The sequence below is a fragment of the Histomonas meleagridis genome, assembly GCF_020186115.1.
Source record: "Histomonas meleagridis strain 2922-C6/04-10x chromosome Unknown contig_68, whole genome shotgun sequence".
In the NCBI taxonomy this organism is placed as follows: domain Eukaryota; phylum Parabasalia; order Tritrichomonadida; family Dientamoebidae; genus Histomonas; species Histomonas meleagridis.
The window spans coordinates 535273-562570 of record NW_027150909.1 but is presented as its reverse complement, the minus strand read 5'-3'; the positions used below and the strand labels follow the sequence as shown (position 1 = coordinate 562570).

General features: G+C 29.3%; 8 protein-coding genes across 8 annotated transcripts; 3 read left to right on the top strand and 5 right to left on the bottom strand.

Annotated features, from left to right (window-relative positions):
* Positions 1-1097: 1097 nt before the first annotated feature.
* On the top strand, positions 1098-3428 carry GO595_008535 (B-box zinc finger family protein; the record flags this gene model as incomplete). The annotated part of the gene is made up of 1 exon (XM_067922120.1): positions 1098-3428. One exon carries the CDS (start codon positions 1098-1100, stop codon positions 3426-3428), a length of 2331 nt encoding a protein of 776 aa, XP_067771301.1.
* A 605-nt stretch (positions 3429-4033) lies between these two features.
* GO595_008534 (uncharacterized protein) lies at positions 4034-5488 on the bottom strand (the record flags this gene model as incomplete). The annotated part of the gene is made up of 1 exon (XM_067922119.1): positions 4034-5488. One exon carries the CDS (start codon positions 5486-5488, stop codon positions 4034-4036), a length of 1455 nt encoding a protein of 484 aa, XP_067771300.1.
* Positions 5489-5943: 455 nt separating this feature from the next.
* Positions 5944-6525, bottom strand: GO595_008533 (Ras family protein; the record flags this gene model as incomplete). The annotated part of the gene is made up of 1 exon (XM_067922118.1): positions 5944-6525. The coding sequence occupies one exon, from the start codon at positions 6523-6525 to the stop codon at positions 5944-5946; it is 582 nt and encodes a 193-aa protein (XP_067771299.1).
* A 433-nt stretch (positions 6526-6958) lies between these two features.
* GO595_008532 (TBC domain containing protein) lies at positions 6959-8608 on the bottom strand (the record flags this gene model as incomplete). Its single annotated transcript, XM_067922117.1, has 1 exon — positions 6959-8608. One exon carries the CDS (start codon positions 8606-8608, stop codon positions 6959-6961), a length of 1650 nt encoding a protein of 549 aa, XP_067771298.1.
* Positions 8609-8828: 220 nt separating this feature from the next.
* GO595_008531 (uncharacterized protein) lies at positions 8829-15588 on the bottom strand (the record flags this gene model as incomplete). The annotated part of the gene is made up of 2 exons (XM_067922116.1): positions 8829-9497; positions 12466-15588. The coding sequence occupies 2 exons, from the start codon at positions 15586-15588 to the stop codon at positions 8829-8831; spliced, it is 3792 nt and encodes a 1263-aa protein (XP_067771297.1).
* Positions 15589-22058: 6470 nt separating this feature from the next.
* GO595_008530 (Tubulin-tyrosine ligase family protein) lies at positions 22059-24135 on the bottom strand (the record flags this gene model as incomplete). The annotated part of the gene is made up of 2 exons (XM_067922115.1): positions 22059-22160; positions 23023-24135. The coding sequence occupies 2 exons, from the start codon at positions 24133-24135 to the stop codon at positions 22059-22061; spliced, it is 1215 nt and encodes a 404-aa protein (XP_067771296.1).
* A 556-nt stretch (positions 24136-24691) lies between these two features.
* GO595_008529 (uncharacterized protein) lies at positions 24692-25915 on the top strand (the record flags this gene model as incomplete). Its single annotated transcript, XM_067922114.1, has 1 exon — positions 24692-25915. The coding sequence occupies one exon, from the start codon at positions 24692-24694 to the stop codon at positions 25913-25915; it is 1224 nt and encodes a 407-aa protein (XP_067771295.1).
* Positions 25916-26269: 354 nt separating this feature from the next.
* Positions 26270-26716, top strand: GO595_008528 (cupin domain-containing protein; the record flags this gene model as incomplete). Its single annotated transcript, XM_067922112.1, has 1 exon — positions 26270-26716. One exon carries the CDS (start codon positions 26270-26272, stop codon positions 26714-26716), a length of 447 nt encoding a protein of 148 aa, XP_067771294.1.
* Positions 26717-27298: the final 582 nt, after the last annotated feature.

Here is a 27298-nt window from a genome sequence, read left to right as displayed (position 1 = left end):
TTTTGAAAACATTAATGGAATGTTTAATATTGAAGAAGATGTAAACGAAAGATTTAACAACGAAAACATTAATGGAGGTGAAGAAGATGTAAATGAAATGGAAAATATTATTAATATTGAAGAAGAAATCCATGAAATTAATTCAGTTGATTCTAAAGTTAGGAATATGCTTAACGAAAAGAATTCATTAAATTCCTCTGAAGAAATAAAACAAAATGAAAATCAAGAAGAAAATATTTCGAACTTAAATTTCGATACTGATGTAATATCATTTGATGTTTCGGATTTGTCTAAGCTTTCGAAATTAATTGAGGAAGAAGAAGATAATGAAATACAACATAGAAAACTTGATAATGATTTAATCAAAGATTTACTTCCTGAACTTGAATTATCATCAGATGTAAATCTTAAATTTGAATAAATAATTGATTTTATCATAAAAATAATTTATCTAAATAAAAAACAAATAAATTTTTTTTATATTATAATATGACTGCTAATGTGGAACAAATACATAATGAAAATAAAATAATCGATGCACAAATTGATCAAGGAATTGACAAATTAGTTGATTCAACAGCAATTATAAAAGAAAATGCAAAAGATATTGGAAATGAAGTTAAAGATCAAGTTGAAATGATAGAAGATATGAATGATGAGATTGATAAAACAAATAGTAAAATAAATAAAGCAACATCAAAGGTGAAAGAATATGAAGAAATCACAGCGGGAAACTATATTTCTTGGATTGTCATGATAATTTTAATTATTGCAATAATTGTTGTGCTTATAGTATTTAAATAATTCACAATAAAAAATATTATATATAAAAATAGAATTAAGTGAAACATATAAATAATAAATAAAGAAATTTTGTAGAGCGAGAAACAGTATATTTATTTTTGTTAATTTTATTACCCAACAGAAAACTATTCACATGTGACGAAATTTTTGGGACTTGAAATATTTAGATTAGAAAAAAATTTAAAATGATTAAAGTATATTATGTTTTTCTGATTAATCAAATTAAGAACATTATTTTTTTGAAAAAGTTGAAATAATAAACGAACAGATTGCAGACGTTTATAATTAAAAAAATGTCTGCTCCTTTGGTTCCTCTTTCTCCGCTTTCCGAAGAATTTGGGCTTATCGAATATGAATTACAAATACAACTTAACGCGCCTCGAATGGTATTAAGTGAAGCATATGATATTTCAAATCCTCATATTGCTGTTCAATTTATGTCATTTTGCCAAGGTATGAAGCCAGAAAATCTTGTAAATGTTTTTGTTCCAACAAGCGAACTTTCTCAACCTGTTTCTGAAATCTCTTCTAAAGGCATAAAAGTTGATCCAAAGAAAGGTCTCAAGTTTCTTGTTGGTGGTCTCGACATTGATCGAAATGCGCCTACAATTGAAGTTCTTAAGCTTACAATTGCTTTAGGTAATACATTAAATTATCAATTTACAAAAGCTGCTGATGAAGAACCCACATTTTGTCAAGATCCTCCCAGCTCCTCTAATCTCAAACCAGGCTATCATTCACTTTGTATTTCAGATCGTGGTGATTATGTAATTTTTAATTCATCTCAAATCAAAACATGTAACCTTATAAGATTTGAGGGTGGCAAGAATCTTGAAGAAGCTCATCCAGATGATGACACTTGTGATCTTTGCGGAAAGAATCAAGCAACAATCTGGTGTGTCAATGATTCAGCCAAACTATGTCCAAAATGTGACACTGAATCCCATAAAGAGAACAAAATCCTTCAACGTCACCAACGTATTCCTCTTTCCGAAGCACGTTCAGTAATTGAATTTTGTCCATTACATGGCGACACACGTGTTTCATATTATTGTCCACAATGTCAAGCTCCTGTTTGCTTCAAGTGTAAAATGACTGGAACGCATTCTAAAGGTGATGCTGCATCTCATCCATTAATTCCAATTCAAACCGCTTATTCCGAAGCACTTGAAGCATCGAAACAAGACGACCCAATCTTTACCCGTCGCAAGCAAATCATTGAGGAGAAGCTTCATCTTGCCGAGGATAAACTGCAATCAATCTTAGACAATCAGCAAAGTGTCGAAGATGAAATTATGCGCATAGCACAAGCAGCAATAGCGCAAACGCGTGAACTTGCAGGTGGTAAAGCGTTAATCGTTCGCTCAACAGTCACTGAATTGATCCGTAAAAAAGAAGAACTCGACAACATCAAAAAGTTCATTGAGTTGCATCGAGTTGTTTCGGGTCCACTTGCGTTCCTTCGTGCTTTCGATCGCCAAGAAATGGTTGTCGGCGCGATGCAAGAAGTGACTGATCTGCCACTCGACTTACGCGTCGAAGGCGACTTGTGCGTGTTCGGAAGCCTCGAAGTAGCGCCAACCGAACAGCCGCGTAACTCGCCAATCAAACCTAAGACGCCGCTCAAAGTGGCGCAAGCAACGCCAAAGAAAACGCCACCTCCGCCGCCTCCACCTAAAGAAGAAAGCTCCGGATCTTTCTCATCTTCATCGCCACCGCCGCCACCACCAAAAGTTGAAAGTACACCAAAGAAGAGCAAAACGAAAACAAAGAAAACGCATAACAATGAAGAAAAATCGAAAGGAACAAAGCAGCGGACGAAGAAAGCCGATGGAACACCGAAGCGAACGCCGCATAAGAAGAACTCTGATTCTGAATCTAAGAAAGAAGAAACGCAAAGTGAAAACATTGTTAGTAATGCGAATGTTTCCGAAGCTAAAGAGGAACAACAAATGAACATTTCAAGTGGCATCTCCGGAATGAAACGTAAAAGTGATTTCGGTCCCGAGTATACATCGTTAATAGCATTAGCGCAACGCCGCGAAAAGAAGAATAAGCAAAAGGGGCAACAACTTAACTTCGTGCCATTCCAAGAAAGCGCAATATTGACATCGCCAGCGCAATGTAAGGCATTATACTTATGTTTCCCATTCAGAGCATTACCGCAAACGCATTTGTTGTTCTCCACTGAAAGAGATGGAAGGTCGATAATGAAAATGCATCAGATGATTGACGGCATTGGTATCACTGCTGTTTTGATTAAGAAAGGAGAATTCATATTCGGCGGATTCGCTGCTGCTAAATGGAACTGCGACGGAATTCCTTTCGGTCACGGAGGAAACTCGTTTTTGTTTAGCGTGTCACAAGACGCTTTCATTCCGTATAAGCCGAGAGTTAAGGACTCGTGCAACTTATACGCAACAAAGGATACATTGACATTCGGTAAATACGACCTGATATTGGCTGATGACTTCGACCAATGCAGCGCAACTATCGAAAATTCATACGGAATTGGATTCAACCCCGGAAGTACAGAGGCACAGACATTCTTGGCGGGAGAGCCGGTGTTTGCTGCAGATATTGTTGAGGTTTGGGGATTCTTTACAATTGAACAACAAAAATAAATAATTTTTCATTTTTTTACTTAAAGAATATTCATTCACAACGTTCTATTTTTTTCACAATCAAAAATACAAATTTATTCTTTAATTCATTGATCAAATTATAGTACACAAATTGACTTCATTTGAACAATATAAAGGATTCAACAAATTATGTCTGTATTTGACAAATGCCATTTTTGAAGTAATTCAAAGAATGTTCGGAGTAAAGATAAAATAACTTAAATAGGTGATTAAGTATCATATAGAGTACTTATATAAATAAGAGCGAAAAGGAAATAAATATTTATTTATTCATCAAAAAAAAAGATAGAACTTCATACCATCATATTATATTGAAATGTCAATATAACATTATATTATTACACAATTGTGTATATAATATAGACAGAAACATATTTAAAAAAAAAATCAAAAAAGTATCTTTATCTAGTAAATTATATGAAAATATACACGGCATGAATTTTGACATTATTAGATCATCAATTAATTATTCATATAATTTTTAATATTCCTATATATGAAATAGTAAACCAAACAAAACTATATTTCAACAAACGAAATTATAAAAACACATTTCCAAATCCGTACATATTATATTTATTTATTTAAGAAGCAGTTGAATAACTTACGAATAACGACGGCGACGAATTCCAGAAACACTTCTTTAAGTTATTTGCTGCAGTCAATGATATTGTTGGGAAAGCCAAATTTCCGTGTGTCAAAGGGAAGAACCTTATGCTCACTTTCAAAGGCTGCTGCGGTATCAAACAAATTTGTGTATTCATTATACCGAATATTGCGAAGTGTTGGCTATTGCATATCTCGAACACAGCCTCGATTGGGAACTTGCTCACATTTGTTAACTCCAAAAACATTTCGCACATTTCGAACTGTGAACCTGACGAAGGGAAATCGAGTTTCACAATTATTTCTTGCTCAACAACTGGGACATTTGGTAATGATATTATATATTTATGTGTGCCTAAATAATTGTCGGAGTCGATGTTATATGTTATGATTATATTACCAAGATCAATATTATTAAGTTTTGTTCCATTAATATGAAATTTGTTCATAACAGAAAACTCATCATTCGACTCAAGCTCAAATGGTAACTCAATAAATGTATCAATGTAATTGACAACGTCATTTTTCGATTGGATTTCAAACGAAAGAATGTTGACTTTCCAGCCAATGTTCATCTTGAATTCATTAAAGAGATAATAATCTGATGACGTGTGTAATGAATGGATTTCTTTGTAGCTTTCATTATAGACAATTGAATGGTACATGTCATAGATAGAATTACGCAATACAAATGGACAAACAAATTCAAGAGGTAAATCTTGTCGAGTGAAATATAAATCTTTGGAGTCACGGCGAATAAACCATTCAACGTTTATTGTGTTTTGGCCAGGTATATAACAATGAACAAAAAAATCATATTCATATATGGTATGCGCTTCCGAAATATGTAATATATGTGTTTGGAGTACATCGGACTTGTCTTTACTGAAGGTAATAATCCCTTTAGAACAGTGAAATGTAATAATTATATCATAATCTTTTTCATCGCCTGTGTTAAAAATAAGTTTGATGGGCGTGGCAATATATACAATCCCTACAGGTGGAAGATTGGTCGTTAAAATACAGTCATTGCGTTTTGTCTTGAGTGCAAGTTTGGAGAACGTTAAGTTGGGGAAGAAAAGTGTAAAATTGTTAAGAACGAGACCAATAGAATCAACACAGTAGTCTTGACAATCAGAAAGACGAAATGAATGGTGAATGCGAAGGCGTTGGTATGAACAAATATCATATTCATTATCAATTAATATTATGTTTTTATCATTTGTATCTTTTTTAGTATTAAGACTCGTGAGACGAACACAAAATTTGCAGTGTGGTATAAACTTGGGAATTAAATTTGTAATATCAACGATAATATTGATATCTTCATTTTCAAAAACATTATCAGTAACAAACGAACATGATGTTTCAAGAAAACTATGTTCTGTAACATTAAAAAAACCTCCTGATGGAATAAAATTATTTTCATCCATTTTAAAAAAAACATCAAGAAAATTTTGGAAAAATTCTTCTGGAATATATTGAAAATAATTTGGTGAAAGGCACCGTAAAGATTCATCAATCCACCTCATGGAAAGTTGTGGTAATCTTGGAATCAATTGGCAACTTAGATATGAATAGCGTGCAGTTAGAGAATAAAAAGAAAGTGGTGGATTAAGAATGTTACCATGTATGCGGTTAGCTTCTTGTAGATCTCCTTCTTTATAAAATTTTTCTGCTTCGCTTAGCTTCTGTACAAATTCGCTTCTATTCATCTGGTAGAACGTTTATTAACGAAGTAATTAAATACTTTACACAGAAAAGTACAATGATAAAAATTTTTTTGGGAATATAGAAAGAAGGAAATAATCAGAAAAAAATATTAAAAGGTTTTGTAAAAAAGTTTTTGTTTAATTGTAATAGCGCAATAATGAAAGAAATTTTGTTTTTAGCAACATGATTTGTTTTTTTTAGTTGGCTCGGTTACAAAAAGAGTGGGCTGTGTAGCTTTGTTTGGCATCTGACTAATTATAATTTGTCCATTGTTTACACGTGCTGTTACTTCAAAAGCTAATCTTGTGAATGCTTCTTGAATGTTTTTTCCTCGAAGCGCAGACGTTTCGAGTACTTCTAAATGATGCCTGTCTGCAAAGTCTTTAATTTGTTGGGCTCCAACCTGTCTGCTTTCTTCCAGATCTACCTTATTCCCAACAAGAAGAACATAAGCATTTGGTGAGGCTAAACTTTGGAAATCACTTAGCCAAGAAGTAAGGTCATCAAAAGACGAGAGATTTGTTATGTCAAAAACCAGAATTGCTCCAACTGCGTTTCTAAAATAGCTTTTAGAAATTGCTCTGAAACGTTCCTGTCCTGCTGTATCCCAAATCATAAGTTTTACGTTTTCTCCATGAACAGGACAAGTAAATGTATAAAAATCAGCACCACAAGTTGTTGTTCCGTCTGCTGAAAAATCGCCTTGAACGAGCCTTTGTACGATAGAAGATTTTCCGACTGTAGATGATCCAACCATCACGATTTTATATGATGGGACTGTTTGGCTTTGCATTCTCCAATTTTTTGCTGTTAAAATAAACCATTCAAAAAAGGGGCAAATTTAAATGAGTGATTTACTCCAATTGAAGTCATTTTCTCTAAAAACCAATTGAATGGTTGACAAGAATTTAAGAGTCAAATAACCGTCAAATTCTTGGTAAAAACGATTGTTTCTGCACTTTTCACAATAAATAACCGCAAATTATCGTTTGGAAAACAACAAATTTTATTTATGAATGATGATCATCCTAATTTCATTTCTCTTTCAATCCACGAATTGCTATTAGAAGCAGTAGAAATAATATTTTTATATTTTGTGATCGTATTGCATTGTTTCACATTAAAAACAAAAGAAAATTTATACCAAAATCGATGTTTATTATAAATGAAACAAAAAAACATATCAAAAATTATTTTGTGCATAATGCCTCGAAGAAGTCGAATTTCTCAATTTCCTCATCTCCGTCATCAATCTCTTCGTCGTCAGGCAGCGGTACCTTTTCGCATAGCCACAACGCGATGCTTCCCACAGTTTCCACGTCCATTTCGCTCACTCTTTTTGGGAATGCGTCCATCATTGCCGTTAGCGACGTATCCTTTTCCAACGTCAACTTCTCGAAGCACGCGATTATCATTGCGCACGTGAAGTAGCACAGCCACTTGTCCGGCTTTAGTGAGCAGCTAAACTTAAGCCAAACGCTCCACACGTCAGCGTACGTTCTCTTGAACATCAGCAAGAAATCGGAATAGCACCATAGCAGGTCTTGCATACCTCTATTCCTCATCCAAATCGCGGCGACTGGCGATACAGATGATAACAAATGTATAACAGTTGCGGCCCTTTTCTTGCAGCATTCAGTGACGTCCGCAAGTAATTCCAATTGTTTAGTCTTTGTTAACATTCGTTGGAAACACCAAAAAATGATATATAGAACATTACTACAATCAATGATTTCCCCACTTTCGTTTATGGGCTCACTATCATCATTCCATAATGGAATATATGATAACATTATCGGAACAAAAAGATCATTCATCCCTTGCAAATAACCAAGTTCTGGATCATATTGTGTTGAAACATGTAAAAGTTCAGCTAAGATCTTCGGACCTGTTCCTTTAAGGTTCTTAAAGGATGAAAGTCCTCGATCTGTACGCGCAACATCGTGTGAGATGACCCGATAATCGTCAGTTGTCTTTTTGCTGTTTTGGATTTGTATCGGAAGTTTCGATTCGACTTGTGACTTCAAAATAGAAAATTCGTTTTGAAGGTCTGCGCGTATTTTTTCACGTTCTTCGGAAGTGGAATCATATGAATAGACCCCAAAGACAAATGGTAACAGATCAGGAAGCGCAGAGGGCTCTATTCCGGAATGATATGCGCGATGTAAAAAAAGCTCGGGATCAATAAGACGGCCATTGGAATCAAATAAAGTTGGAATTTCGGATTTGGTGATTTGGGTATACTGCGGAACTTTTGATAAGTAATCATTGATTTCATTCATAACTAATTCATGGCAGGCTCGTGCAGCGGATGCTAATGGAAAGTCGGTATCAAGAGGTACGGTACCACTGGAATCTAAATATATCATGAGCTCGGTGAAAAAGTGATGAACATCTAACCAGAAATTAGAAAGTGTGGTATATGGTTTGTAATTAAGTTTAAGTGGAGGTGGAGTATATGAATAAACACCTTCGCGACATCGCTTATAAAATTCAAGGGAATATGAAGGTTCTTTACATGGAACTGCAATACCATTAAGAATAAGTTGTTCAACTAGCTGAACTACCGATATAAACTCTGATTCTGGTATGAGGTAAGTATGGTTTCCTTCATTATTTCGGAATATTGTGAGAGTTAATGGATTTTCACTGAACTGAATGAAAAAAACTTCCTTACAATCAAATATGAAGGGACCATTTTTAGCCCATTGATCAGTGGTGGGAATTTTTATTGGTTGAAAAATTGATTCTCCTGTAGATGGATCAAATGGTGACCAAATTAATTGAAAGTTATTGCTTTGACGTATTAGACACAAGAAACCAGAAACCCTTTTGTTCATAATAGTCGTGTCAACAGCCATTTCAATTGTGCTTAGGAAAAAAGTTCTTTTTGTTGACATTTCAAAAATAATTAACGGTCGCATTCAGTTCATGGTTTACAAAAAAGTGCAATTTTTTTTACACAAAAAAAATTAATTTTTCATCAAAGTAAATTGGTTTGACGAATAAATAAAAAAGATTTTAATAATTCTTTACAAACACACAATCATCTGTTAGTATCTAGTGATCGAGTTTTTTCCATCTTTCTTTCCAAAAACATGGAAGTGCATCTTTTGAGGGTTCGCTAGGTGTGTCTGCTGTATAATTGCTTTTGATTCCAAGCGTTTGTGTTTCGTTTGTATCATCGTAATTCAGAAATCGGTTGATTAATTTCCGATGACAAGGAGCATTACCTTCGATCTTGTCAAAGTGTTGATCATGGATTTTGGCGGCTTCATTGATGTAGTCTGGGTTTGTCATATTTTCAACGATTCTTTGGATAGACTCAAAATCTGGCTTTTGACCAAAGAGATGAAATGATTGTTTGCTACACTCACGTAGTTGACTCAGTGTTGGGTAGTTGACAACTTTCATTTGGTACTTATCAGGAATTTTCTTTTTGGGACCAGGTATTGTGAAAACTTCAATTTCAGAATTATCCTTAATGCCATGGTACCCGAACGAGAAAGCAGGCGAAACAAGATTTTGATTGTAAAGATAAAAATGCTTCTTTTCTGGGTTATCTAAATAATTTGATAATGTTGATATAGGATCCGTATTTTTAACGTTAACAATTTTGCTCTGTGATGAGTCCGGTTTTATTATCACAGATATCATATTGCCAATGTTCCCGTTTTCCATCTGGGTGAGCTCTTGAATGGGAGATTTTAATTGAGATAAAAGTGGTTCCTATCGCTGTATTTAATTCAAAAAGCGGGCTCAAATGAGGCGGCTTGTTGGTTGTAAATTTCAACTTTTTGATATCAAAACGAAAGATAATCTGTTTTCAATTAAACTGTGAAAAATTTCACCTTTTCATACAATTAGACCAAAGACAATATCATTTTGCCTCAATTTTATATATGCTTTCCCTTCGTCTTTAGAAAGAAATACAAAACTCAATAAATAATTAAGATATTCTAATGTATCAAAATATATTTGAAATTAAAAATTGTTCCAATGTTAAATTTATTTTTTTATTTGAACATGATAAAATTTGTTCAAGAAATTTCTTGAAGTCGCACTTTTTGCCTTTGATTTGTAACTATTTTAGCAACAGTTATCCAATAAAAAATTATTGGTAATGCTTGGATGAATTTCCATTTAATTCATCTATGAAGTGTTAAAAAATAACATGTTCACTTAAAAAGGCAAAATAATCAGCCAATAAAAAAGTGAATTAAAACAGTTTGTATGCAAAGTTATAAATGTTTTTAGTAAAGTTTTAAATCTTAAATACGTCAATCAATTTTTTTTAAAAGAACATCCGTTTTCAACCCTTCCTTTTCTAAGAAGGCTAAAATTTCGAAAATGCTATGTTTTATACATTTTTTACCAAGAAAAAAAATGCTATCCTCAACTGAATTGCTAGTAAAATTATTTAGATCAGGAGTAATATAAAATTGATTGAAGTGAAGATATGTTAGAGAAATTAAAACCAGATGCATTAGAATTAGATGTGTTAGGCAAATGAAAATCATTGGTATTTCTAGAATTAGAAATATATGGAACATAAGATTGAAGGTGATAAGAATAATCTGGACCACAGCCACTTGAGGATAAATGAATTTTTTTAACTCCTTCAAATTTTCCGATTTTATTATCATAAAAATAATGAAAGATCTCATTTCGATGGAATTTAATTGCTGTTTCATATGCTTTTGAAAATGACGAATGATTTTGTTCACATAAATGAATGATTTCTTCATTTCCGCCTGCAATTGCATATTTACCTGTGTCTTCTACATTAGCACCATTCAGAAGTAAATATTTAAAACATTTAACTGCTGAAAAAAATGCTGCATAATCAATTAATGTAACTTTCCAATTGTTAATAAATGAACATCTTTCATAAAGTGATGGTTCAATTATTTGATTAAAATCAAAATAATTTCGTGATGATATTTCTTGAAGTTTTTCTATTTCATCATTCCGAATTATTTTTGATATTTCATTTGGATTATGTCCTTCTCTAATTAATTTCTAATGAAGTGCTCAATCATTTTTTGAAAGTTCTTTTATATTTCTAGTAAATTCAGAATAAAAAGGGACTTTAATACCAAATCCATTTCTCATTTTGAAATGATGATCAAAATAAAACGTCCCTGTATTTTCAACAAAGCTTACGTCAATTAATCCACTACTAACTTCTCAAGAAGGTAGTATGATTCTTGTTGATGCAACATTAGTAAATATTTGGAAAAAGTATTTATAAGATTGGGAACATTCTTCTTAATTTCATCTTCCTTTAATTGCAAATTGTATAAATATTTAACACAAATATGAATCAATGTTTATATGAGAAATAAACGAAGAATAAACTAATCGAGAAATAATTAGATTAAATGTATTTAAAAAATTGTTTTCTTTAAGTATGTTTAAGGTCGATTGAATTGATAATTTAATATTATCATAATTTAATTTAAAAACAATTTGCTCCAACATTCGAAGAGTTTCGAGTCTATTCATTTTTATAATTCCGATAGAAAAGTGACTTATTCAGGCAAACGACAGCAAATTTTTTTCATTTTAAAAAATATTTAAACATATTTCTTAATTAGTAATGTATATTTAGTGTCCGCTCATATCAATTAGAATATCTAAATTAAAAAAATTTTGAAAAAACATTTCAATAAAAGTTAAAATTTGGAAATTCAATTTCAATAAAGATTTTGAAAAAACAATTATTACAGCTAAAGATTTATTACATGAAAATGATATCATTTTCATACAAATTACAAAACTTTTTCCAACTTTATTTTCCTATCTTCGTAAAAATCTGAGGGAATAATTCCTTTTGTTTTCTTGTGTAATTAATTAGTATTTCCTTCCATTGCTGATTATACTTACCCTCATTTATTAATATTTTCCTCAAGTCGAATACATCAGCAGCTAATTCAGACCTATTTGGTAAATTCGAAGCTATTTTATTTCTTCCTCCAAAAGTTCTAGTTTTTCTATGTAATTCTTTTGGTACATTTATAGCATAAGCATCGTTTGGATTTATTCCTAATTTTTGCATATGTTTTTTAGATGTCATATGATGTGCTTCCATTCCAACAATTCCATTTTCTTTGTTCCATTTTTTTAACTTTGCGTAAGTATCAAATTTTCCTTCACCTTTTAGTAATGTATTATTAACAGGTTTTACATTTTTAGTTATTTGAGTAAATTTCATATTTTTAATAGTCGGCTTTAAAAAATTACATTTAGTAATTCCTATAATTTCAATTATAGATAATAATGTTTCAGCACTTTCGATTAAGTTATTATTTCGATCTGATATTTCTCTATTAATTATTGATTCTTTGATTTCATTTCGATTAAACTCATCAATTAATGGATCATCTAAATACATATAAAGATAACCAATTTCATATGCTTTTTGTATATGGTCATTAATATGATGACAAAAATCTCCAATTGTATTCATAATTTCAGTGAAGTAATTCTTTAATTTTGGTTTTAATGTTTGACTGAACTTTTTATATTCTTCAATTACCTTATTTTGTTCATAATGTGTATTTTTTAGCATTTGTTCGAATTCTTTTATATGACAACATTTTAAGATTTCTGTTTGTATATGTGTTTCATTCATATTATCTGAAACTTTTACTTCTTTTGTATTTTCAACAATTTCTTTAACTTCATTTGATACTTTTTTCTCTGTTTCTTGAAGGCGTTTAATGAAAGTCGAAACTTTATCAACAATTTCTTTGGTGATTTCATTAGCTTCTTCAATAGCATTTTCACTATTAACACCTTCTAATACTCTTTGAGTTATATATTTTTGTTGAACTTCTTTAAATTCATTAACTTGTCCAATCATTGTTACAAGTTCACCAATACATGGATTAATAACTTTTTGATGTTTTTCAGTTTTTTCATCAACTTTTTCATCGATACGTTTTCCAGATATTACACCATCACTAATAATTGCTCCTTTATTATATAGAAGTTCACCGACTTTCAAATAGAATTTTTCGATTCCTATAAGTTGTGATACTTTATTAATTCTTTCTTGTAAACATTCTTCATCAGCTATACGAATTGTTGGGACAACTCCTAACTTTGGATTTAATATAGAATTATCTACTTTAACTCCTTGAATTAAACTATTTATAGATGATAAACTACTTGAAATTTGTGTATTATTACTTTCGCTTTTGAACAAATCTTTAATAGTTTCAATAGTCAAATTTCCTGAAACTAACATTTCAATTACATTAGCACGTATTGTTGACCCTCTAAATATGGCATCATTACATCGAATAAATAAATCTCCTGCTTCAATAATCATATTAGAATGATTAGTTTGATCAAAACTAACTTCTGATTCAAATACTGATATATTTGGTAATGTTCCAATAGTCGGAGAGATACAAGCTTCTATAAAAGCTATTGGTGATAAACTTATATTAAATCCTTTTGTTTTAGAACTTTGTTCAATAGTATGTTTTGGAGAATCTGAAGTTATTTTTCCTGTTTCAATACTTGCCTTATTTACTTTCCATATTCCTTCAAGATGTGTACGATCATTGTTAATTTTTAGAATTCCAACTTCGACTTGACTTTGTATTGGTTGACTTTCTTTTCGTTGAATAGTTGTCGTAGAATTATTATATACAAAACCAGTAACAAATCTATTTAAAAAGATTTGTGATATTGCTATTATCGGATTTGGATTTTTCGCAATGTTTGCTAATGTTAAAGCATGTGTTAATGTTTGTGCTCCAGTACCAATAATGTTCATAGCTGTTGGAATTGCATCTCCAAAACTTATAATGTTTTCAACACCTTTTAATGCTTCAATAAATGGATCACCTTTAATTTTAGGTGCAAAAAATCCTGAAGAATGTTGAACAATATTACTCTTACTATGTAAATATGCTGCTTTTTCAATCAAATTTTTCGTAATAGACATATCAAGAGCTTTAATAATTGTGCCTTCAAAAACACATGTCCCTTTACCTATAGATTCAAAATGATCAGTAATTATTTGTGCCCTTTCAATCAAATCTCGAGTTTCATAAATGTTTCTAGAAGATTTTCCAAGACCAAATAGTCCACCATTTTTATATGTCATACTGAAGTTATTTTGTGAACCATATGCAGGAATGATTGAAAAATCGCCATCATTTGGGTTACTAATAGTATTTGCAATTATTTCAGCACCAACTAAAGAAGTATCAGCTGATTTAAATATAATTGTTCCTGATGTTTTAATATTAGCTCCTTTAGGTGTGTTAAAGTTCATGCAAGTAAATGTCCTTTTAGCCCAATGTGCAATTTCACTTTTTTCATATGCAGGATTAATAATATGTTTTTGTGCTTCAAAAGTTATTCCTCCATTTCCAGCTTCTAAATTAGTACCATGTTGATCTATAATTCCTTTAGGTGCATTTAATTGTATATTATCTTTTGCTTTTAGAGATGATGTTATTGTTTTTTGTTCTCTAACCCAATTTTGTTTACCAAAAGTAAGAGTTGGATCTAACTCCATTTCTAAATCAATAATATTACCATTAGAACTTGTTATTTGTATATTTTTAGCTTTAATATTTGCACCTTCAAGTGTTACTCCTTTTTTACCTGATGCAATAAAAGTACCAGGAACTTCAATATCGACAGGATCAACTCCTGTTTTATAATGAGAATCAGAATATGTGAATTCAGATGCAATTCGAATTTCTTTTTCTGATTCTAATGTAAAATCTATACTTTCTAAATTGATTTTTCCAGGTGCTAAATGTATATTTTCTAGATTATGAATAGAAATTAATTGTTGAGCTTTAATAATATTTTTCAACTTAGAAATAGTGTTACATATTAAATAAGGATCAAATAATGGAACTAACATTTTCTCTCCTTCTGCTTCTATTTCGACATCTGGATTTGAACTTTTATCAAACAAAATTGCTGGATTTCCATCAGGTAATACAATGTTTTTCATACCTCTAAATAAATTAGATATTTTCGATCCTTGTTTTTTTAATTTTCCTGTTAAATCAATTGTTAATAATATATTTCTACCTTCAAGAGGTGTTAATATTAAAGTAGTCAAATGACTTAATATACCTGATTGAAGAGTTGGAATGAAATATTTTGTTTCAGGTTTATAACTAATGAAACCAGATTCAGAAGTTTTATATATTGAAAATCCTTCATTATATTGTTTTGAAGAAATTGGTACTAATCCAGTTGGAGAAGTAAATCTCATTCCTTGTTCGGAAAACGTTTTTTCATCTATAAGAAAACCAATTTGATTTCCTAACTTTCGAAGATTAATAAGTTGTATTACTTGACCACTTGGCATTAAAACCGGTTCAATAATTCCTTTAATTATCATTTCTTCGATTAATTTAATATATATATTTTCGGATTGTATTGCTAATTGTTCTAATGCAGCTTTCCGTAATTCAATATTTACATTTCCTTTAGCTATTAATAATCCTCGATCAGCATGATTAATTGACTTTTGTAAAACTCCTTGAATATAAATATTTTCATTCGAAACTATAGTTCCTAAATATGTATCACTTTTCATACATATTTTTAAATCACCATAAGAAAATATATATCCAGGATATTTCGATTCTGTAGAATATTGAACTTGAGATTGATATCCAGTGATAGTTTTATAAGTTTTTTTATGTTCTCCACCAAGATATAAACCTCCATGTTTGGCCTCACCTGCTTTATAAATACCTGCCGGTGGACAAAAGCTAGCTCTACTACAAGGAACATATATTCGATTATGTCCAGAACGACTAAGTCCCATAAATTCTTGAAGTTTTGTTGGATAATTATTCATAAAATCATCGATAGTCATTCTTCTTCCATTATAACATACATCTCCAAAACAAACACCTTTTCTATTATATCTAACTAAACCTAAAATGGATAATGACTCAGTTGTTATATGTTCAATTGGGGCATTAGGATTAACACCACTAATTAATTGCCTTCCTTTTCTATATCCATTTTTTAATATTGTCCCATTTATTGTTGTTGATCCTCTACTATAAATTAAGCCACATTCATTCCGTACTTCTCCTGATGATTTAATATTTAAATCATCTGAAGAATTTATTATTCCAAAACTATTATTAAATGAACCTGAAATAATATTCATAAAAGTACCACATGTTATTACTCCAGCTAAGGATAAATTTGGATAATATACATCTCTATATATTGTTTGAGATTGTCTATTTAATCTCGAATTGGTCCATGTTGAATAATATATTATCTCTGGTTTATTATGTTCAATTCTTCCTCCACCTGTATTTATAAATCTTCCTTTTGCTTCTATATTAATATCTCCATATGTTTGAAGGCGGCCACTTGTATTTGTAAATTCATTTGTTTCAATATTAATAAAATGTTTTGCTGATATAGTTTTTGTATTATTGAATTTTTGGGTTTTTATTGTTAATGATATTACTGTTAAATCTGAATTTATTTCTAATGATGGCGCTTCAATATATAAATTAACATTCCAATTGATTGAATTTATTAATTTAACTCCATTTTTTGCAATAATTTCCAAATTCTTCCCTCCACTAAGTATTGGCTTAAAATTATCAAAATTTAATGAAGTTTCAGATATTTCAAATGATATTTCTTCACAAACAAATTTTCCAAGTTTTGGTGGGATGTAAAGGAAGTCCATTTTTTGAAGAGAATATATAATTCCATTATTTATAAAATCACATGAAATATTACATTTGTTTTCAAATTTCAAAATAGATTTCTCACCTCCAATATAGTGTTTTCCTATAAACAAATCACGTTCATTATAATTTTTATAATCATCTTTATGTCTAAATAAAATTTTCCCATTATTTATCAAATCTGTTCTTATATGAACTCGATCTAACAAATGTAAGTCAGCATTTATTTCATTATTAATAACTTCTAAATTCATTAATGGCGTTTTAAAAGTTGTTATTCCAGAATTTTTTAATATTTTAAGTCCGTTGAATTTTGTATTTTCATCAGCTAAAAATTTTGCACCATAATAAACATTTAATTCTTTTAAATTCGAAAAATCTGCATTTGCACATACTGAAAAAATTGCACCAGAATATAAATTTAATTTCGTAAGATTAGGTAAAGAAGCAGAAATATCAATTTTTCCTTTTAATCCAAAAAGATCATTAATTTTAGTTAAAATGGAATTTGTTTTAATTTGTAAATGACCTGTTATACTATTTTTAATTATAAATAATTTGGGAATCTTTGATAATATACATGTAATACCTTCATTTTCTATTTGTGTTAATTCAGGTACTTCAGATGTTTGATTTATTAATAATTTTGCTTCTGAAAATATTTTTATTTTTGTTAATTGTGGTAATTTACTATTGATTTGTAAATGTTTTTTAATATTAATTGTTTTAGAATTAAAAGTTCCGTTTTCTATACATCCTATAATTGCATTACTTATAATTTCAGATGTTTTAATTATACCATTTGATGAATTTTGTATCATTGTTTGAGGCCCAATTAATTCTAATTCGTGTTCAAATGTTGTTAATTGAGAAATATTAAGAAATATTCCATTGATAATTCCTTTTTGAAAGTTTATATTTGCTTTATTTGTTATTTTATTACCTTTACCATAAAACACTTGTCCTGCAACGATTCCATTTATTAAATTAATTTCTTTAGAATGGAATTTGACATTTGAAGCAATAATTTCACCTTCATTTTGTACATAATCATCAGAAATTATATTTATTTCTCCAGTTTTGCCATTTATTTTACCATGATTTATTATATCATATCCAACAATATCTAAATTATTTTCTAATTCTAACGTTCCTTGATTATTAAATAATTCTGATGTTATTAATTTTAAAATTGATCCTTTGATAATACCTTCGTTAGAAATTGTGGATGTTCCTATGATTAACTTTTTTGAGATTTCTATTATACCTTTGTTATAAAAGTATAATATATCTTTAAAAATGGTATTATCCGAAGTTTTAATTGTTCCAATATTAAATAAATATCCATTATTTAAATCAATATTATTAATATTAAGTTTCCCAAAGTTAAACAAAAACACATTATCTAACATTATTTTTTCGATTGTTAGTTCAGCTTCTTGTTCAATAAATAAAGTATTAATTAATTCTGGAGATTTTATATTTCCTTTAAAAACTAATGATTTAATTGTCGACTTCGTCTTTCCAATAAGAAGTACAGATGATGCTTCAATTTCAATATGTGTTAAATTTGTATTATATAAAATTACTTGTTTTGGAGCATTAATTTGAATGGATTTTTTTAATTGCGTGTCCAAAACAATATTTCCATCGTGTGAAATTAACAATTCTCCAAATTCTGGAATAAATAAACTCCATCCTCTTGATAATTCGGTTTCAATATTTTGTTCACTTAATTTCTTATTTTCATTGCTTTCTGGTGTTTGACTAGAATCAGTTTTTAATTGGGTTAATTGGTATGCTATTTGTGCTTGAACTTTTTGCAAAATTTCATATAAATGAATATTATTTGCTTTTTGTTCACTAATAGTATAAATAAATGGAGTTACAACTTGTTCAAATACAGTTTTATACATGTGAGTAAGTTGTCCATCTTGAGAAATATCAATTATTTTCAATACTTCTATTATATATCCTTCCATTATTTCCTGTGTTTCCTCATTTAAAACATTTGATGGTTTAATATTAATGCGATATTCAGGAATGTGTTCATCCAGTTCCACCATTTTAGATTTTTGCTTAAAAACCGTGATTACGGTTTTGTATTCAAAAAGTAGAATCGATGCGATTGAATTCTAATTGAAAAAATTCTGTTTTGTTCATTTGTCATTTGTATATAATATAGAATTTCGAATTCAATTTTTTAGCAAAAAATTGCAAAAGAAAATTAGAAGATTTATAAATTCTATTCATAGGTTGCAGAAAAAAAGGGTAACACCTAAATTAGATCAAAGATGATCACCACTTTTAGATGGATGTATATGTCATCATTCTAACAATTTAGCCGAAGGTTTTACGTTCACAGATAAAAGAATTAAAATAACAGATGGATTATTTGGTCACTTTCTTAGAACAGCACTTGATGACTTATGTAGATTTGAAATAGAAAGTGAAGAAGAACTAAGTAATCACGAATATAATGATTATAGGAACCCAACGTTCAAACATTATGAATCACATTCATCACGCAAAAGCCCTGAATTTGTTCATGCATTTTATGAGAATGAATTTCCAAGTGGTAAGAAAAAGGAAAGACAAGAAAAAAAAAATATTCAAGAAAACAAAGAAAATGCAAATTTCAAGAACGCTGGTTGGTTTTCTCACAACCAAATTTATCCATTTCAAGATAAACAACATAATTTCAATATATTCCAACCATTTAATAATGTTGTTCGAATGTTTAACTTTAATAAATAAAAATATAATTTTATTTTGTATTTTTATTTTGTTTTCTGTTTAAAATGTTGAGAAAAATTAATTGTATAAGGACTTTGAAAGATTTTAAGATCGGAATTGATTTTCTGCTCCCTGTTGTTTTGGTGCATTCTCAATTTCATTTTTATTGAATTATATGTTAAATATGCATTGAAAATAAATATATGAATCAAAGTTGATGTAAGGAAATAACCAAGTGTGAATCTATTTAAAAAAATTTTTTTTGTACAGATTTAAGTTGCTTGAAGTGATGATTTAGTATTACCATGATTTGCATTTATGACAATTTGTCCAAACATTACATGATTTCGAGTTACAGGAAACAGTAGCAACGATGTGCTTCGACTCAAGAACAAATATTTTGTATTTTTGGAATGAAAATAATAAGGTGTACTCAATAGACCTTCATTCAACTTTAAGAGTTAAAAAATATTATGAATAGTAAATAATTTTTTTGCTGCTATTAAATTAATAATACTCTGTAATGCATTTTTCATAATTTTTTTACAAAAATTATTTGCAAATCATATAATGAAATAATTCACCCTTTTTGTACGTTAAGCCTAAATAACGTGTTTTTTTGATATTTGTTTCTTCTTTATCTCCATGCCATGAATGTATTGATACAATTCAATCATAGTAATAATAAAACTCATGATTTTGAAGTTATATTTTTGATACATCCTAGTTTTGAATGATATTTTTTTTTAATTTTAAATGATTTTTAGTTTCACTATAATAGAATCAAAATACTCATTAACAATATTTAGAAAAAGTTTTTTATATCAATTAAGCAAGCCAAAAACAAAATTTCATGGAAAATTAAAATTATCATAATTGTACAAAATTTCAAAGTCTCAAATGTCAATAATTTTTCAAAATTGGTTTTCGAAATTTTGGTGCTTTGTTTTTTACCTACTATACTACATTTTATTTATATTAGATTTTTAAAAATCATGTAAAAAAAATTTTCCCCTAAATGTACAATATTTGTTGTGAAAATTATTAGAACTATGGAACAAAGGTGAATTGTGAGAGCAAAGGGGTATGATAAAAATATTCAATGAATCAAGTTTTGGTTCACATTATATCAATCAAATTACATGAGTCTATAATAATGTATTAAAACAAAGTGAATTTAGAAAATGTTTATTGCAATAATTAAATATTTCCTCTTTTATCCTTTAGAATCGTTTAATTTTATTATGTGGTTACATTTCTGTTGTCGAATTTTGTTTACAAACAACTGAATAATATCTGCATCTTTGTTTTCGGATGCTATTATAAGCGCTGTTTTATATATTTATAAGTAATTCCAAATGTTTATGTGAAATATCATATTTTTTGAATATACTTTATATAAAACAAAGAAATATCTTTAGCATCCATATCAATATTATCTTGTTCAAGAAGTAATTCAACTATTTCTATATCATTATTTTTTGATGCTAAAATAAGTGCTGTTTCAAATAATTTAAATAATTTCCAAATATTATATTGAAATAATAAATTATTCAAGTAAATATCAAACAAAACAAAGAAATATCTTTAGCATTAATATCAATTCCTTCTTTTTCAAGAAGTAATTTAACTATTTCTGTATAACCTTTTTTAGATGCTCTAATAAGTGCTGTTTTAAATATTTTAAATAATTTCCAAATATTATTTTGAAATATTAAATTATTCAAATAAATATTAAATAAAACAAAGAAATATCTTTAGCATTAATATCAATTCCTTCTTGTTCAAGAAGTAATTTAACTATTTCTGTATAACCTTTTTTAGATGCCCACATAAGTGATGTCCATAATATTTTAAATAATTTCCAAATATTATTTTGAAATATAAAATTATTAAAATAAATATTAAATAAAATAAATAAATATCTTTAGCGTTAATATCAATTCCTTCTTGTTCAAGAAGTAATTTAACTATTTCTGTATAACCATCTCTAGATGCATACATAAGTGCTGTAGCAAATAATTTAAATAATTTCCAAATATTATATCGAAATAATAAATTATTAAAATAAATATCAAACAAAACAAATAAATATCTTTAGAATTAATATCAATTCCTTCTTGATCAAGAAGTAATTTAACAATTTCTGTATGATTATTATAAGATGCTCCCATAAGAGCTGTATTAAATATTTTAAATAATTTCCAAAAATTATTTTGAAATAATAATTATTTAAAATAAATAATAAATAAAACAAATAAATATCTTTAGAATTAATATCAATTCCTTCTTGTTCAAGAAGTAATTTAACAATTTCTGTATGACCATTTCTAGATGCAGATATAAGTGATGTAAAAAATAATTTAAATAATTTTGAAATATTATTTTGAAACACTAAATTATTCAAATAAATTTTAAATAAAACAAATAAATATCTTTAGCATTAATATCAATTCCTTCTTGTTCAAGAAGAACTTTTGTGACTTCAGAATGACCTTGGCGTGTTGCCCAATGAAGTGCTGTTTCATTAATTTTAGATGAATTCCAAAAATAAATATTAAACATTCAATCTTCATGAGAAACATATTTACCATTAATATCAAATATTTTTTGTTCGATTTGCCATTTAATAAATGATACAAATTCTTTTTGGTATTGAGAAAGCATCAGGTTGAGAATAAATTTGACAATTTTAAATTTGGCATTTTTTATTATCTTTGTTTTCTTTTTCAATATATGATCTCCAGACTAATAAGAGTTTATATAAAAATATTAATATTTTTATAAAGTACATATATGTGATAAAAAGTTAATTTGAACATATCTTGATACATCCTATTTATAATGAGATAAACATTAATTTATAACCAACATCGGCTCTGAGCGCGTTTTGCGGTTTTGAACGATAGTAAATTTGAGGAAAAACAGAGGAAATGCCACACTAGGGCACCCCACCCACCATCCTGACGGCCGGTTGCGATCGTTATTCATTGAAAAATGCTTTCACCAATAATTGGTGAAATTTCTTGATAAACTAATCATAATTTAAAATATTTTATTGGGTTTTGCATCGTAACCCCAACAACAAATTCCTTAATCTTAAGGTCTGAAATGAAAAAGTGTGATACTATTGTTTTTTATATATTTATATCTATGATCTGGAATATTATTTATTTATATAATTTATGAAAAAAATATGATTTAGATAAAATAATATATTAATTTTTATATATGGCGATGTGATTTTTTTTTACAACAGAGTCAAGTAAAAAAATAATTGCTAAATTCGAATTGGAGGTTGAAAATGGACGCAAAAGTGACACTCTTCATAGACACTTTTCTTAACTCATAAAAAAAACATAAACACCTTGCGTAGATCATTAGCCCTTTTGGATCGATTGAATGGTATGGATATAAATTATTTCTATACTAAATTAGATCATTATCTATTTTGGGTTGGTAAATTTGACCCTCAAAAAATTGACCAATTTATATAAAGAAAATTATTCCGAAAGAACAAAAACCATTTTTGCCAATAATCGAAAACCGTTTGCTTTTGGGGCGGTGTCATGATGAAGCTTATACAATACGATAGATATTTTTCAGTCAAAACGATTATTATTCATTGAATTAAAAACGATAGATATAATATAACATTTATTATAATTCGTGTCAAAATACAAAGAGCGAACAAAAAATTATTACGATATTGGTAAGTTGTAATCACAAGTTGAAATGTTTGGCATGTTCATGACTGATTTTAGAACCGTTTGATAATTTGGAAAATTATCATTAGGGAACACCTTCTTGAAACCATTGCCGATTTCGTTTTTAGCTCTAAGCTCATTTATTTGTTGTATTGTATCCTTGTGATTTTCCATGAATTTTTTGAATTCTTTTGCATCTGTTGGAAATTCCGTTGTTTCCTTAAGCCTTTGCAATGGCATCAATGGCGCTGCGATCTTTAGTGCATCCATTAACATGTTCTGTTTTAATGTATGTGAATTCATAGTATTACATTTTAACGATGGTCGGAAATTAATCTCTAAAACATATGGCTTAAGTTGCTTGTCAAGCAATACATCAAAGCCAACAATTTGGAAACATCGTGAATACCCAAGATTAGGACATTCTTCATCTTCGAATTTTGACAGGAAACCGTAGGCCGATATGACCGATAGAACGATAGCCCTGTCAATCCTTTCCCAAAGAGCATCAATGTCATAACCCATTTGTTTAAGCTTTTCAAAAACATCAGACAACATTTGGGTCATTTTGTCGGGAATGGCATCTGGGTTTTTGATGTTAACTGCGGTATTTGTAAGTAAAGAGAATTTAGAATTGGTATCAACAGTTTCACTACAAAAGCGTGCTACACCGCCACGATACACGTAGATTGTAAGTGGCTTAACTGATAAAATAAGAACATATATTCGAAGATCAAACTTTTTGTTATCAATTGTAAAAGAATCTATGTACTCCTGAATTACAGCTAAATGCCGTGATTTTGGAGTTTCCTTTTCGGAATTTATTACCTTTATTCCATGACCAAGTGCACCTTTATCTGGTTTATAAATGTATTTTTTTGGTGATTCTTTGTATGCCTTATGAAATTCATTTCTTTCTAGAGGTAAAATAAATGATTTTGGGATAAAATCATATAAATTCGGAAAATATTTTGCTGTCCTACAGATAAGTCTTACATATGGTGCCTTGCGACACATTGTTCGAGCCCATGGGATTCTATTTATAACTTGCCATGGCATCATTTGCTGAAAATAATCAACCTTCATTGTATCTGTCCAAACCAACATTGCATTTGGATTAGCTTTTGTGTACTCAATTCCGGAAAGACGTAATGCCTGTTTCACAACAGCAAACAAAACTTTTCCGTTTGTTGCTTGGAGTTTTTCCATGGCTTTTGTCTGATGTAATTTGAAGGTGTAATTTTGAATGATGTAAAGTTATCAAAAGTTCAAATTAAACTTCAGAAAATTGAATAAATTACTCCTGGAAAAATTGACCACTTTTACAGTTGGAAGAAATTTTGAGGCAAATATTCATAATTTTTTTAAAAACGCATAATAACATCTTTATAAATATAGAATGGGTATTCTATCAAAAACATGAAAAAACGGAATGAAAATTTTCAAATTTCGATAAATTACGGCAAATCAATAAAAATTTATTATTCAATGTACATTCCAACTAACACTTTTCGTATGTTTGTACATATTTTTGCAAATAAAATATTATTCGAATTAGATATTTCTATTTGGAAAGTATTAAGAATATTATCAAATTGAGTTAATTGATTGATTTCAAAATCTAATTTTGATGTTAACTAAATTAATATGATTAGATAGAATATATTTCATTCTAAGATTTAAACAGCTTGAGAATTTCTCAATGAGAAACAACTTTTTCTATAAAAACTGTTAATTGTACGTTTAACCGTTAATGTCAAACCTTATGGATCCAACTCCTCAACAAGCAGACCCTTCTGCTGAAGCTTCAGTTCCAAATATCCCAATTCCAGAACCAGAGCCTGTTCAAGAACGTAAACCAGACTCTAATCAACAAGATTCAGCATCTCAACAATTATCTACTCCTGGCACAATGACGCATTGTACTAGAACTATCATTGAATATTTTTCCCCTACTAATGCCCAGCGCCCCTCTGTAGACCAAGTTTCTACTAGTCTCAAACAACTTATTCAACACATGAACCATTATTATTATTTTCATAATTTTCAATTAAAGCTACGCAAAATCCTCTTTATTTTCACTGAACATCCCAACGAACCCAAGTTTGAAAAATATTGTTCACGAACCTTTCTTAACATATCTGATATTCTTCTTGATATGCCACGTAATGTTGACAAAGGTAATATGATCAAAGAGCTTATTGCTTCCACACCGTATGATCGTGACTCTCAAACCATGGATTTTCAATGGCGTCTCCAATATGCATTTGAAGAAGCCATATTCAATTGTGATCCTGAACTTGAAACCTTTTTACAACAATTCTACTCGACCATAGATCTCAGTCAACGCTGGGCTCAATTTGTTGCCTTTACTGATCAATGTGTCAAATATTTTCGAAACAAATATAGTATCCCTGAAGATCTTCCACAAATATCAGCATTTTGTTCTCGCGCATTATACCAACGCTACATGTTAACTCACCCATTATTCCCAACGCCGACGGTTAACAGTCAATTTTTAACACAAGTGTCAAAATTACGCAAGTTAACGGGCTCCGGATTTGGGTCAAAAGAGAAATTCATGCCTCCAGGGTCGTTTAATACACCTGTGACGTTATGCCCCGGATTATATCGTCGTTCTGTTTCCGAATGTAACATGTTACCATTTGCATGTATTCCAGATGAACTTTTTAGGATAATATGTAATATACACGATTTTTTGTTTGAGGAATTGGTTAGAATTATGTACGTGAGAGCTCATGTGAAAACTTCTTTGGCTGATTTTAGACCTACTGTACAAGTTGGACAAGAAGATATTTTACCTATAATGATTCTGGTTTTGGTCTTGGCTGATATTCCAAATTTGCCTGAAATTGTAGAATTCTTTAATGAGTATAGTACTCATAATCAGGTTAACTCAAAAACAGGTTTATATATGGCGAATATTGCAATGGCTTTTGGAGCAATCATGAATTGGGAATTTGAATGATTTGCGTCAAATGGTTTTAGGTGTGAGTAAAGAACTGTTTTATGGATTTTAACTCTGAATAAATTTGTCCAAATAAAGCTGAAGAACCAAAATGAGCAGCGACCAGATAACTTATAAAAAAGTCATTAACTGCATTTGATCAAATTTTAGGGGCACGTTTGTGTTTTTGAAAGTATATATATATGGTCGTGTTCCACTTCACGCTCAAATAAAACGGTTCCCCAATTCTATTTTGAAAAAGTAAAGTGGTGAAAATTTAATTCAAAACGATTATCCGACCAATCGTAAACATTTGAAAAAATTGATTGTTTTTTGGTTGATGGTGAAGATTTGAAGTTTCATATCATTTTGAGCATGTCTCTTCAAGTAATTTCTGAAGGAAGTAATTACACTGCTGTCAATGTAGGTCCAGCATCAAAAATTGAACAATATGTTTTCACAGGTTTTGGTCAACCAATTCCAGGAAAAGTTTTCTTGCAACAAGCTCTTCATTTAACAGGATCTGAAATTTCATATACATCCATTCCTGCAGGTGTTCAACTTTCATTTTTCCATTCTCATAAAGAAAATGAAGAAGTATATATTGTTATTCAAGGCAAAGGAGAATATCAAGTTGATAACACTGTTTTCCCAATCGAAGAAGGATCTGTTATCCGTGTTGGTACAGGAGCTAGTCGATGCTACAAGAATACTGGAACTGAACCTTTGGTAATAATTTGCATTCAAACTAAAGAAAATAAGGAACCACTTAAAACTGGGCATGATGCAGAGTTTCTTCAAACTGAACCAAGATTTACCTAATAAAAATAATTTAGGCAGTAATTTATTATGTTTTTGAGTGCATCGAACATAATTCTTAAATTTCATATATTTTAGACTCGTAGAATTAAATGTCAGCAAATAGTATATAAATTTCATCAAAGAAGATTCTTTACTCTGATTCATTATTTATATAGTTTGAATTGACACGTTATCATGCATCTGATAATTTAAATTAATGTTTTTGTAAAATAAGATTATTTCTTTTTTATACACCTATTTACAATTAAATTAATATTATTTAATGTAAACTTATATATAATATAACTTCTTTAAGTTCGAATTATCTTTATAGTGTTTGTCTCTAAAGTATATACTAAAAATCAAAAAAATCATATTTTGATATCAAACATTATGACATTGGCAAGGGCATTCTTTATTTACGTAAAACTTTTGTAATGTCAATTAAATTGATTTTTTTTATAATTCTATGATTTAATAATCTAATTTTATTACTTTTCTTTAAAAAGTTATATAAATTGAGTTTGCTAGTAAATCAAGATATGCTAGGACTTTCGTAGAAATTGAGTGTACTAAGATTTTATATTATATTTAAATATGAAT